At 38.9% G+C, this 12,951-nt stretch overlaps 1 protein-coding gene across 4 annotated transcripts in view; it reads left to right on the top strand.

Moving 5' to 3' along the window:
• LOC102207120 (homeobox-containing protein 1-like) overlaps positions 1 to 10,406 on the top strand; it is a 15,133-nt gene extending 4,727 nt beyond the window's left edge. The window contains exons 1-10 of one of the 4 annotated variants that reach the window (XM_005727546.1): positions 781 to 925; positions 1,020 to 1,511; positions 2,630 to 2,715; positions 2,818 to 2,928; positions 5,141 to 5,297; positions 5,384 to 5,466; positions 5,701 to 5,796; positions 6,232 to 6,326; positions 7,144 to 7,227; positions 7,328 to 10,406. In XM_005727546.1, coding sequence (XP_005727603.1) covers positions 1,021 to 1,511; positions 2,630 to 2,715; positions 2,818 to 2,928; positions 5,141 to 5,297; positions 5,384 to 5,466; positions 5,701 to 5,796; positions 6,232 to 6,326; positions 7,144 to 7,227; positions 7,328 to 7,660 — 1,536 coding nt within the window. In that variant the 5' untranslated portion in view covers positions 781 to 925; position 1,020 and the 3' untranslated portion in view covers positions 7,661 to 10,406. Of the gene's footprint in view, positions 1 to 780; positions 926 to 1,019; positions 1,512 to 2,629; positions 2,716 to 2,817; positions 2,929 to 5,140; positions 5,298 to 5,383; positions 5,467 to 5,700; positions 5,797 to 6,231; positions 6,327 to 7,143; positions 7,228 to 7,327 lie in introns of those variants that run through there. The other 3 variants (XM_005727545.1, XM_005727547.1, XM_005727548.1) reach the window with 3 other exon arrangements.
• The last annotated feature ends 2,545 nt before the right edge of the window (positions 10,407 to 12,951 follow it).

Raw genomic sequence — 12,951 nt, forward strand, 5'->3', positions numbered from 1 at the left:
TTTTTTTTCTGTGATTCTTTCAGATGTGAAGCTCATTGTGCAGAAAAAAGTCTGCAATGAGCTAAAAACTAGTGATTTTCATTTTGTTTCATAAAACTCGCACTATTTATGGAAAGCATTTATTTTTCTGACTAGTCATTTCAAGGTATGCATTTTTTAAACACCTCTAAAGTGTTTAGTTCTGTTGTCAGTACATAGAAGCACTACGCATGCCTGCATTGCAAACACTTCACAGCAGTCATGAGGATAGTGTTACTGTGCAGTGGGCACTGATTACTGTCAGCTAGAGGTGGGCGATATAGCCTCAAAATTATGTCACAATATTTCGTGAAAATGTGCAATAATGGTGTTTTTCATCATGTTAAAAAATACTGAACAGTGTTTTGTTGATGCTTGTAGCTTGCTGACAACAGCATATAGAAGTGTACCCAAATAAAGGGCGTTTTCAATCTCTCTTATCCAGTGAGCTGCTATCACTGATGACACACTACCTAATCCAAAGTGTGAATCTATTGAAGCAAGCTACCAGCAGCAGCAGGGCATTATAGTGCAATAGTGATGACACAGCATTATATGCAGTGACATGGCATAAGTCAAATGTAAGCCAGTGTTTTTTCTTTTCTTTTTTAGTGTTTTCTCTGGAGATTTTAAATATAAACTAAATGCTTAACACTTTAGTTTAACCAGAACTGCATCAGTTATTTCCATCTGCCATTTGCTCTTCCCGTCATATGGAGTTCAACTGGCAATGCTTGGTTAATTCATTTGTTTACATTTGGATTGCACATCACGGACTACCAGCATCTCTCCTTCCTAGACTGGTTGTTTGTTTGTTGTTTTCACCTTCAGCTGAAACAGTTTTCTTGCTTTTGTTGGAGGTTGTTGAAATAAGGGACTGTAAATGCATGGCGTTGCTATAGCAAAGGTATTGCAATATGACACTTTTATATTATGTTAAAATTTATACCAGTGTTAGCTCAGACAACTCTACTAAACAGTTTTAAAATAATCTCATACAGGATGTTCCAGCAGTGTGAGGAGCCTCGCTTCACCATCGAGCAAATTGACCTCCTCCAGAGGCTACGGAGGACGGGCATCACCCAGGCAGAGGTTCTCCATGCTCTGGACACCCTGGATCACCTGGATCGGCAGCATGGGCACAAGTTGACCCATAAACCTTCCTATATGCCACCTTCGTCTTCCAGCACTGTCGCCGCCTCTTCTTCCATGACTTCTACCGCCACTCAGACAAGTTTTCCCAACAACCGCCTCTCATTGTCCCCTAATAACAACTTTGACACCACCTCCCCACCTCTGCCTGTTCCAGTAGCCTCACCTAATACCATAACAGCAGTAGTGCCAAACGGTTTGGTTGCCGTTACCAATGGGAAGCTTTCACCACCCCGGTTTCCTCTTGGGGTGGTTAGCGCTACTGTAACCACACCAGGGTATGCGTTTGAAGCTAGTGAAGAGGACATAGACGTTGATGAAAAGGTGGAGGACTTGATGAGGTAAGAACAGCCCTTTAAATGGCAGGTAAAACGAGGGCACACCAGCTAAGAGCAGATTAGATGTTCTAGAAAGTTATTTTGGAGGTTGTTTTTCAGGGTGTGCATTCAGACAACAAGATTAGGAAACAGCTTTTTTTAATTGTTTTAATTTGTATTAAATGTTGACTACAAGAGACAGCAATGATTTTATTTCCCTTTATAGGACTCACAAAGGTGATATTTCTGGTTTATTGGAAGGGTTAGTTTGAATGAAAGACTTCAAGGCTGAGGAGAAACTGGCTAGTTTGCCAGATCTACATCTAGCAATCATAAAGCACAGCAGACAAGTGCTTTGTCAAGTGTTTTAGTCTGGTACTCCATGCCGTAAATGCCAGTAGACCAGCCTTCCCTTGATTCAATAATATAACACCTAGAAATTAATTTTTTTTATAAAATAGTTTTACCGGTATTTTTGAAATACATACATGTAATACTTGCATGTACACTCAATTGGAAAAGTCAGCATAGGAGGAACCTGCAGTATGATATTTTGATAGTCAGCCCTGGTAATGAGTGACGGAAAAGGGACTCTTGCCAACCAACTGCATTTAGTGCTACAAAGATTATAACACTATTTTCTTTAGTTTACTGCAAAAACAATAATAATTTGGAATTCAGATAGGTGCATGTTGCTTTTAAAGACACATGTACAGTAATTTGCAGCAGCAGAGGGTATGTGTTAATACAGAGGGTCCTGATTCCTGACAAGGCTGCTTGTAGCTCACTCTGAATATGAATATGATGCGATGATTGCTGCCAAACAAATACTCACACATACAAAATGAACACAAGTACACACATCCAGTCTAGTGCCTCTCATCTGTAGTCTGCAGCCAGACGGCAGCAATCAGCAGTATTGATTTGAAGATGTGTGAAAATGAAATCAAAGGAGAAGGAGAGCAAGGAATATTACAGCAGCACACATTCAGGTACAACAGCCTGTAAAGTATATTTGAACTGCAGACAGTTATATCTGGTATAAGAATAGTGATTGTTGTGTTGCCGTGTGTTAATAAATATCAGGCTTGTAATGTTGAAAATTTAAATGTGTTGTACCTTTTTCTTCTCCCTTCTTGTAGGAGGGACAGTGCTGTGATCAAGGAAGAGATTAAATCCTTCCTGGCGAACCGACGTATATCCCAGGCTGTGGTTGCTCAGGTAACAGGTGAGTATAAATTGAATCTGTTTGGTAAAACACAAGCAGAAATGTTGGTGTGTGAACAAGCACCAGACCCCCACAAGTGTGACTCTGGTCCCGCTCCTCCAGGGATCAGTCAGAGCCGGATCTCCCACTGGCTCCTACAGCAGGGATCGGACCTCAGCGAGCAGAAGAAGCGAGCGTTCTTTCGCTGGTACCAGCTGGAGAAGACCAATCCTGGTAACAACAATCCTTTCTCCAACAGCTCCACATTTCTCATAAAACTTTTCTGTAACTTTTCCACCTGTGGAAAAAATACTGTAAAATAAAACAGTAGGAGGGAGTTTTTTAATAACTAGTGTGCTGCTTTGAGTGTGTGACTCACTGTGTTGTCTTTTTTTTATTTATTTTTTTATAGCAAGAGCGAAAGATTTTTTTTTTATTTTTTAGGCTTAATCAGAATCAGAGATGTTTAGACACGAGTCAACAACTAATATTGAATATTTAAAATTACAAAAGAAGCTTACAGCCAGTAATAGATCAATAATAAATAATAAGACTTTGGATTAAAAGGTTCACAGCAAAAACAAAAAAATTGACAAATACAATTAATTGAGAGACAAAACTGGTAAAGACAGAAGACGACAAATTTAAATTGAACAATTACTAAAGCATTCACTCTAAAGGGAGCATTGTAATGAATTCCAGGTGGTCTAAGCATAGAAGAGTTCTGCCAAGCTCAGACAGCTTGTGGGACTTGCATTGATAGATAGTATCCGTGTAAATTCTTTTGTAAGAAAAGAAAACTTGTTTTTTTTTTGTTTTTTTACATTTTAGGAATCTTGAGAAGGCTACAGTTATGGAAACAAAGTGTGGAATAAACAATGGCTGCATTGTGTTAAACATGGGATCAGCATATTGGAATGTACAGAATGGAAAAACAGTGGAGTCTACTTCTAGTTAGCACGTGACCTCCCTATAGGGAAAACAAACTGTCGTGGTGCTTCTTCCAGATATTATGACTCTTATCTGCCTTATTAGCTTGTTACTCTATAAAGTACTGATTCCCAGTCGGTCTGAAAAAAAATACAACTTAAGAATTAAGAATGTAGTTGACCTGTCCCTGAAAGCAGGTTCAACAAACTCTGTCATCAACTCAGTTTCCCATTCCAGAAAGGCTGATCACAGTAAGTTCAAACAACTCTGAGCATGTCCACCGTCAGTTAAGCGTGTGCGTGAGTAGAGACAGTAAGCCATCATCAATGTGCCAATACCAGGATTCACCATGGCAACGGGTAAATACAGAGCGGAGCTTTCATTTTAATCCGGTGGAGGAATATGATTATGTTTCAGTGTGGGCCATGATGTTTATCTTTATAAATACAAGACAGGAGAAAGGAAACATTTTAATTAGTTTGGCCCACAATATACATTTTGTTTAAACGGTTTCTGGTCATCATCACCCAACTTGAATTTTCATTGGATGAAACTGGAATTTTACATTTGACTTTTATATCAAGTTTTTCTTACCTAATCTAATCAGGTGTAACCTGACAGGGATAAAATGTCTGTGACAGAAACTGGAGATGAAATTCTGGGAAAATGGACACAGGTTACTTATTTGCCTGTGCTATTAGTTACACAGTAAAGCAACAGACTCTGGCACATTTCCGCCGTCAAAAGGAAGTTTTTATTAAATGAAATTCAATTAAATGTTTTTTGAATAGTTTCTGACCAGCAGTGGGCTGAAACAAAGTTATGTTTTATGGTGGAGTTCATTATTTCTGCCATTACTGGGTAAGAAATGCCTAATAAGATTTACAAAAAGTCTTCTTTAATGTTTTTCAGTATAAGCATTTATATTTTGGGCACTCTTACAACCATAGCAGAGATCTTTGTAAGGAGTTACAATTACTAAGTGTTAAGCGATAGTAGCTGTTTCAAGTTATAACATATGTTAACATTAATGTAAACATATTAAAAGAAATGTGTAAGTTTTATAGAGCTATCTACATGCTAATCAGCTAGATTTTAGATATTTCAAACAGATCAGATGACTGGATCTAAATTGGATACAGATCCTGGAGCGGCTTGAATCCATGTTCCTCTCTGCAGCTGCATATTGAAAAAGAAATGCTTTAAAATATATTTAGTTCAGAATGTTAAAGTCCTTTCAGCCTCGTCTAAGTTAGAAATTAGTTATTCACATCATCACCACCTCTGACTGACATTTTTCTGTCAATGTGACCAACTATGACATATAAGGTAGTGATCATTAATCAGTGTATTATGTGTCTAAAGATTTATACAGAGACAAAAGTTTGATTTAGACAAGGATTGCTGTGGTAATGTACAGTAAATGCTTCCAATGGCACGAAACTGACTTCCAGAACCTACTAATTTACAGAACCTAGTAAATCTCATTGATCTTTTGTCATATTTGATGCTCCAGGTGCTACTCTGGCAATGCGAGCCACCCCCATACCACTGGAGGAGGTGATGGACTGGAATCAAGCTCCTCCTACATTTGGTTCGGCCCCCGGGGGCTTCCGTCTGCGACGAGGGAGCAGATTTACCTGGAGGAAGGAGTGTCTGGCTGTCATGGAGGGGTGAGGATGAGGAGGGGTACTGATGTAGAATTGTAGAACTGATGTAAGAAGAAGTGAAAGTAACAAAGTGCAATATGTATCTGCAGCTATTTCAATGATAACCAGTATCCCGATGAAGCCAAGAGAGAGGAGATTGCCACTGCCTGCAATGCTGTCATACAGAAACCAGGTACAGTCTTACTGGCGAAAGGTTGTGAATTGCATCCCAAATTAAGTATTAGTGATTGGAGAAACGAATTATTAGATTTGCTATTTAGTATAAATATGTTAACTACTTCTTTGGCTTAATATGTATTTATTAATTAGAAGAACTGCAGGATCCCAAACTTACCGTAATTTTTCTAACTGCATTGTAAAGCTAGTTATGTCCTAGACTGTGTGTGTGTGTGTGTGTGTTTTACAGGAAAGAAGCTGTCTGATTTGGAGAGGGTAACATCCCTGAAGGTTTACAACTGGTTTGCGAACCGCCGCAAAGATATCAAGAGGCGTGCTAATATTGGTAATGTCTACGTCTGTATTTGTGTGTGTGTGTGTGTGTGTGTGTGGGAGTGAAAGAGAGATACACGTTAGATGTTGTATACTACACTATGGTTTGATGTAAATAAATAAAGAACCCACAGGAAATCACTTGTGCTGTATCTATGTGCTTAAGAGCATTATGTGCAAGTAGCACGCACAAGAGCTTGTGTTTCACTTTAACAGAAATCCTAATTGTGTGAGGTTCTTTTTCTGTGTCACCCAGTTCACACTAGTATTGCTGGTCATCACAATAGACAGTGTTAAATTTCTCGCACACCTGAAGAGGAAACAGGATGTTGTTTTCTTTCCGAGAAGAGCAGCTTCTGAATAGTTGAATCACTGTTGTCCTTATTTTGAGTGTGTTGCTGTTTTGTAGCTGAGTCGATATGCTATGATGACGTTTGTGTTTTTGAAGAAGCAGCCATCTTGGAGAGTCATGGCATCGAGGTTCAGAGTCCAGGAGGTCAGTCCAACAGCGACGACGTGGATGGCAACGACTTCCCTGACCAGGTAAACTATATACGTGAATTCCTACATCTTAATGTCTGAACATAGAAACACAAACCCCCTAAAAAGAACAAAGCAGGAACTCTGTATTTTTAAAGTTAATTGCCTCTCTGATTTTCCCCATGAGAACTGTCCTGGTCTCCATAATTGTTTTTCAAGGGGCTCGGCATAACCTCAATAAGCCATTGTTATTAATGACACCCACAGCTGTTGCTGTTGTGATTATGTTGCTCACTTGTGCACAGCTTGTGTTTGTGCTAGATTTTTGCTTCTCAACACTTGTGTTGGACTGTTGTATGTACCATATATCTTGTGACTTCAACAACTCTGTATCACTACAATGACAACTGTCACAATGTTGACTATTTATGTAGAAAGCATGTAGCAGTTCTGCGTCTCTGCTCTGTAAATCTGTGGATGATTAGTTTGTAACGTTAGCAAATTACTTGGATCAGCCCAAAGCCTTTGGATCAAATGGTCTACCTGATCCTTTCAAGGCAGTGTTCTCCCACATGAAACCAATTGCATGTACCGGTAATCAGTGTTACAGGGACACTACATTTAGCAAGTATTTGCAGAAGAAAGAAAGTTCAGGGTCGGACATGAAAAAATAGCAAAACACAAATGTAACTCGCTCGTATTGCTCCAATATGAGGAGAAATCTCTCCGATAAGTCGACTTAGCGTGGGAATTTGTGCTTGTATGTTTAATAAAAATTAATGTTTGGCCCCAGTGTGTGAATGATCAAAATCACAGGAATATATGGTGACACCGATAACTTGCCTCTGCCTTGTATAACTTGTTTGCTGGTTTTTCACAGGGCTGTGAGGTGTCCTTATTTGATAAGAGACCTTCAGCAAGGCAGTTCAGTTTCAGTCGAGCTGACCTGTCCTCTCCAACCCAGGTACAGCTGGAGCACATCTACACCCGCCTTACATTTATCAGCGATTCCACACGGAGCTACAGATCCACTCAACCTTCTTTTTTCTTATCCCCTCACTCAGGTTCCCACACTGCTTCCGAGCTGGTTTTCTGCCCTGGGTAGAGGGGGCGTGTCTGGACAGAGGGCCGCATCTCTTATTGGTCGCTCCCTAATATCAGGCGCGGTTCCTCAGATGGAAGGTTCCAGACTAACAGGTGTTTCCTGGTCCCCTCCTTCCCCCTCTCTCCAGGACGAGCCCACAGTTCACAGTGCCCTGTCCGAGGCCCAGGATCCAGTCAGTTTGGAGAAGGCGGCGGCAGTGAGTGACAGCAGCCCGGTGGTAACCAATCAGGGGGATGGCGCAGGGTGCAGCGTGGGGAATGACATCAAGACGGAGACTCTGGAGGACGACTGAAAGGAGGGGCAGATATCACAGCTGTCAGAGCGATAAACAGGTGTCATTATATGCAAGCAGATTTTTTAGAATGTAATAATAAGTGGAAAAAAAATGACCAAAAGTCGTGTAAAGTCCAACCCTGAGATACCTCCCAACCCTACCTCCAACCACCAACCTGCTCTGCTACGCTCGTATAGGCATTATTATTGTATTATAATTATAATATTAACAATAAGCTTTTATTTGTTAGTGTTCCCCAGCAACCTGTGGAAAATTTAAAATGTACCTAAAAACAAATCCAGCAAAGAAAGTGAAATAGGACGCACCTTTAAGGGAACACATGCTGTAGCTGTCCGTTTTCTTTGTTGATTGTTTATGTTGAGGCATTTGAAATCTTCCATAGAAGGCTGATAAACAGGACTTTCATGCATTGTGCAGATTTTCTTGGAAAACTGCTTTTTTTTCACAGCAGGACAACACTGTATTTGACATGGAATTCCAAACATTTCAGGGTCTTGCACTGTGATCACAACACAACTTAACAGCCTCAAAAGATAAATGCGTTCATTTTAGTTTATATTAACTGATAGTTATAAAGTGTTGCAGCACATTTCATCACAGTTCTTTATATTTAAAATTTTATATTTAATCTTAGGGTAACAGCATATAAGTAATCTGTCTCTGGGCCCAAAATGTCTGAAAAATGTTTAAGAAAAAAAAAGAGAGAAAAATGGTATGAGCCTCCCCTGCCTGATAAGATAAACTCAATGTGTAGAAGCAGCAAAGGCCATAATGATTGAAACACCGATAATGCAATTTTATCATTACTAAATCTTTCAGAATTTATTGTTTTTACTTGTATTCAGATTTTACTTGTATTCGTGTGGTTACTTATATGCTGCAAGTTTATATTGAAAATTCAGCCGCCTAAGGTTTTCAGGCACTAATTTGGACTTAAATGTGATTTATTTCTATTTACAATAGTGAAATTACCCTTTATAAATATTTAAATACTGTGAATTTAGTAGCGTTTAAACTAATTAGGGCCTCAGTTTCCAGTGAGAATTTAAATCCTGTATGGCTTTACTTTGCTTCCAAATCAATAACAAGTTTGTTTGTTTTTTTAATTTCATTTTTTTGTTTTGTTTTTTTTGAGAGAGTTGTATGAAAACTAGAAACCTGGGCGTCCTTGTGACCGGGTGACGTTTATTCATTCGTACCCAGTTACCTGCTGGATTATATAATTAATAATCAACACATATCATTCAGCTGAGAGGAAGTCAGTAGTGTCAAAAAGCTGTTTAAATACTAAAGATTAAAATGTAAAGTGAATAAATACAGATGGGTGATAAATTAAAGGAAACTGAACCACTTAACTGAAACTGAACCTACAGTGTTAGGATCCAGTTTGGGCCGGTTTGTCCCTGTAGAGGGAAAGGTCACAATAACTCTACTTTCCTAATAAGGGCGTTCTCTTCCAGGCTGGCAGTGCATTGTATCTTTAGGCATGCAGTCTGCATATAGCTTTCAGACGTGCTTTAAGTTTTTCTAAACATGGTCTATCTTTTGATTTTCTTTTTTTTTTTTTAATGGTTATCTTTTAAGGTGAAAAAGCAAGTATGTTTGGTGTTAATGTCACTGGCTGGAGGCCATTGATTGGTAAACATTTGGTGCTTGGAAAGCAGCTGTGGCTGAGAAAGCCATTCATAAACTGATTGGAAGATTAGTGGTTCAGTTTGCACGTTGAATTGTCCTTGGGCAAGATGCTGAACCCCATATTAACACAATTGAGATGTTCAATACGGGTGCTGATAGGATAGTTAGTAATGTAAAAAACCTGATATTCCGACTATATTGGCCCATATGTTTTTTCTTTCTCTAACATTTGTTGTGTAGCTATTTATTTACTTGTTTACACTCTGGTTTTTGTGTTTGCATTGTACCAAACATAGACATTTGAAACGTGTTTGCTGTTGTAAGTGCTGATGCAATAGATCGGTAAGTGGCTAATATCATTGCCCCCGATGTATCTATCAGAGCGCGAGTGTTTGCACCATATTCTTAAAGGCCCATAGTATGCAAGCACTATATGAATACAGGTCTATTTAACGTTCACCAGTTTGGCAGTGTTGGGTTGTGCTTATTTTGTGTGAGCCGATGAACCGAAAAAAATGAGCCAAGAAAACAACTTTTGAAAACAGAAAGCAGACTCTTGTAAGCTGTGAAGTCACCAGACTGTCACCAGAATTACACTCACTTGGGCACCTATGAGAGAATGTGGGCTAGTTAGAGAGGACTCTGAAAACACCAAATGAGGGAATATGTTTTGGAGGAATGCTGTTCATCCCTGTGGTAGAGTTTTAGAAATTTGGAGAATCACTGAATTTCCAGTGCATGAAGGGCCAACACCTTGACACGACATTGGGTTTTTCCTTTAATTTGTTACCCATCTTTCTAATATGTGTGTGTGTGCGTAGACACACAGACTATACTTAAATACAGTATATCTATCCAAATCCATTTCTTTGTACACTATATAGACATATTAGCTTCAAATGAGAGAAACTATCAGTATGAGTCTTATCATGTTGGTGAAAGACGAGTGAAACATTAGCCAAAGTATTAAGTTTTAAAATTTTGTGTATTTTCTGAGTGTATGATAATCATGGATGAAACTGTGTGTTTGAGATATGCTAATCAAAGACGCATCAGATGTGTTAAAAACTATTTCAAGCAAATGCATCATTTTTATATTCTTTTTCAGGTATATCTGTGTTTGTGCTCGATATGCCATGTGTTCAAAACACACACTGTCACTTTTAAGCTGTATTTTCATTTTGAATGACACTTAATTTGTTTATGGTGCTTTGAGTCCTTGTTGAAATATTTCACTAGTCACTAAGACTGACTGACAGGCCAGAGGAGGTTATTTCTTTTGAAATCACCATAAGAAGAAATCTCCTTTAATAATTAAAAAAACCAAGTAAATATTTGAGGTAAAATTGAGGATATTTAAGGTTAGTACAGCCATTGTAGAAGTATTTTTAAAAGCTGAAGGCATGGAAGCGTCTAATAAGCCATAATTTAACTGTCTAAGTCAGATACACTCCTTGGTCTTCACATGTGGGTTCAAAACACCCAAGACAATAATGGCGAAGAAGTCCAGATGTGGGTGACGTCACAGCGATGCCGTCTTTACTAAACTGCTCGTGGTTCATATTGTTAAAGCTCCAGAACCCTAAAATAATTTCCAGATCAGTTTTGTAGTGAATACAAAATCATCCACCGGTCAAAAGTGAGTAAGGGCTCTGGGGCTTTTGGTTTAAACGCCGTCCTAGTCATGCACTCCCAAAATGTTCTGCACACTAAGCACCGTGCTCGGAGCGTTTCAACTACACTAACAGAAATGTCATAGTGATCCAAGCTTTGTACGTACGTCCTGTTCCACCAGAGTCAAGGAGGAGACATGGCTCCTCAGCTGCTTAATGTTCCGCTGATGAACATTAAGATAATTGAAAGATATACGGTCACAAGTATGTCTGAAGGATCCAGGATTTTAACTGAAGATTTTGACAAAATTTTGACTCTGGCTTTGCTGAAAATGAGCTCAAGTTTGTAGGCGAGAAAAGCAAAACAATGGGTTAAAACACGCTAAAAAAAAAGTAAGGATGACTGCAGTCTCCAGTATGAGCAACACGCACACAGACAGACACTTACTAACCTTTAAAACAAAATTTAAAAAAAAGTGAGTGCAGCTCAGTGGGGGATCACTGCTGACACTATCATTCAACACTATCAGTCCAGCTCTTACATTTGCTTACCTTTTACAGCTGACACTAAAACCTTCTCAAAGGCTAAAACATTATTATTACTACAGTGCAGTGTAACACTTGATAGAAACCTAAATGCTTATGAAGGTGCAGCACACCTCAGCTTCATGCTTAAGTGCCTCATTTTTCTCAGCGCACTAACAGAGGATCAGTGCATGAAGAAGACTTCTACAATGGCTGTACATTTTTAACCGTACTAATGCAGGCGAGTTAATAACATGATGTTCTGTTACACTAAAGCGGCTTCATTCAAACCGGTTCACCGTCACCAGGTGCTTTACAGGCTAAGCTACTAGTTCGGAGTTTAAAAACTCAACATATATACCTCGCTCCCTCCCATTCAGCTATAAGCTACTCCCCGCAGGTTTGTTCACAGCTGCTTCAATGTGAATCAAAGCTTCAAACTAACTGTCGAGCTGATTTGCGTCAGTCCCGTCTGGATCAAACTGTGACAAGGCCGTAAAGATGATTCACGCTGGCTGACAACAGAAGCGTCAGCGGCTTTTCAAAAGGGAAATTTCTCCTCAAACTAGAGCCAGTAAATATCACGTTTAAAGGGAATTTACTCATTTATGAGCTCCAACGTCCACCAGGGTCCATAAAATACGAAATAGTCTCTCTGTCATTCTGGTGGATTTCAGTGTTTCGGGCTAAATGTCTGAGAAACTTTGTTGCATGGTGGAGGATTTCTTTAATTGTGCGGCAGCAGAGCTGTCCTGGGTGTCTTTGCTTTAAGCATTTGAGACATTATTAGTCAGTTATGTAGCTTTCTGTCATTTAATGATTTACACCAAAATTTACAAACCCATCAAAGGGTTACAGATAGTTTTTTATTTAGTTTTTTTCTTTTTAATCTGCTAAGCAGAAGCCTTTCTGAAATGAATCTATGGATTCATTTAGGCCATTGTGCTATTTTGAGATTATTCTTTTTTGCCTTCATGGTCTTCTCGTGACATTGCATTTTGGAGGTCTGAAGCAGCCAGTTAGTGTGAGTTTGTGTCATTTTAGCTATTTTGTACATAAGAAAAAGGGAAAGAAACTGCAAATGAAAAATAAAGGCAAGGTCACAGTCTTAGTTTGATTACCCATCGCGGTCTATTAAAACGATTGGATAGATAAATCTGAGGTGGATCTGTGTCAATAATTTGTTAAGCACCACCAGGAGACCTTACAAAAGTGAGAGTAAACACTGATTTAAACGTTAAGAAATAAGCTAAACCTTCTTACATAAAGAACCCATATTTGCTTCTAATAACAGAAACCTCAGTCTTTTCTGGTGTTTACTGTGCTTTTGTTTGTCTGTTTTGATCTAAATGGACTCTTTTTGTGCCAGAAACTGCCTAATACAGTTAAAGTTCTCATAAAATAAAAAGCAGTAGGACAGAAACAGAAAAGCCTTTGCTCGTGCTGCGTGTTTCCATCTGCCTTCAGTCCTCTGTTGCCTTGTTGAACTGTTTTTCTTTTTTTGTTTGTTTTTTG

Source organism: Pundamilia nyererei, unplaced genomic scaffold, assembly GCF_000239375.1.
Source record: "Pundamilia nyererei isolate P.nyererei 1_Seehausen unplaced genomic scaffold, PunNye1.0 scaffold00025, whole genome shotgun sequence".
Taxonomy (NCBI): domain Eukaryota; kingdom Metazoa; phylum Chordata; class Actinopteri; order Cichliformes; family Cichlidae; genus Pundamilia; species Pundamilia nyererei.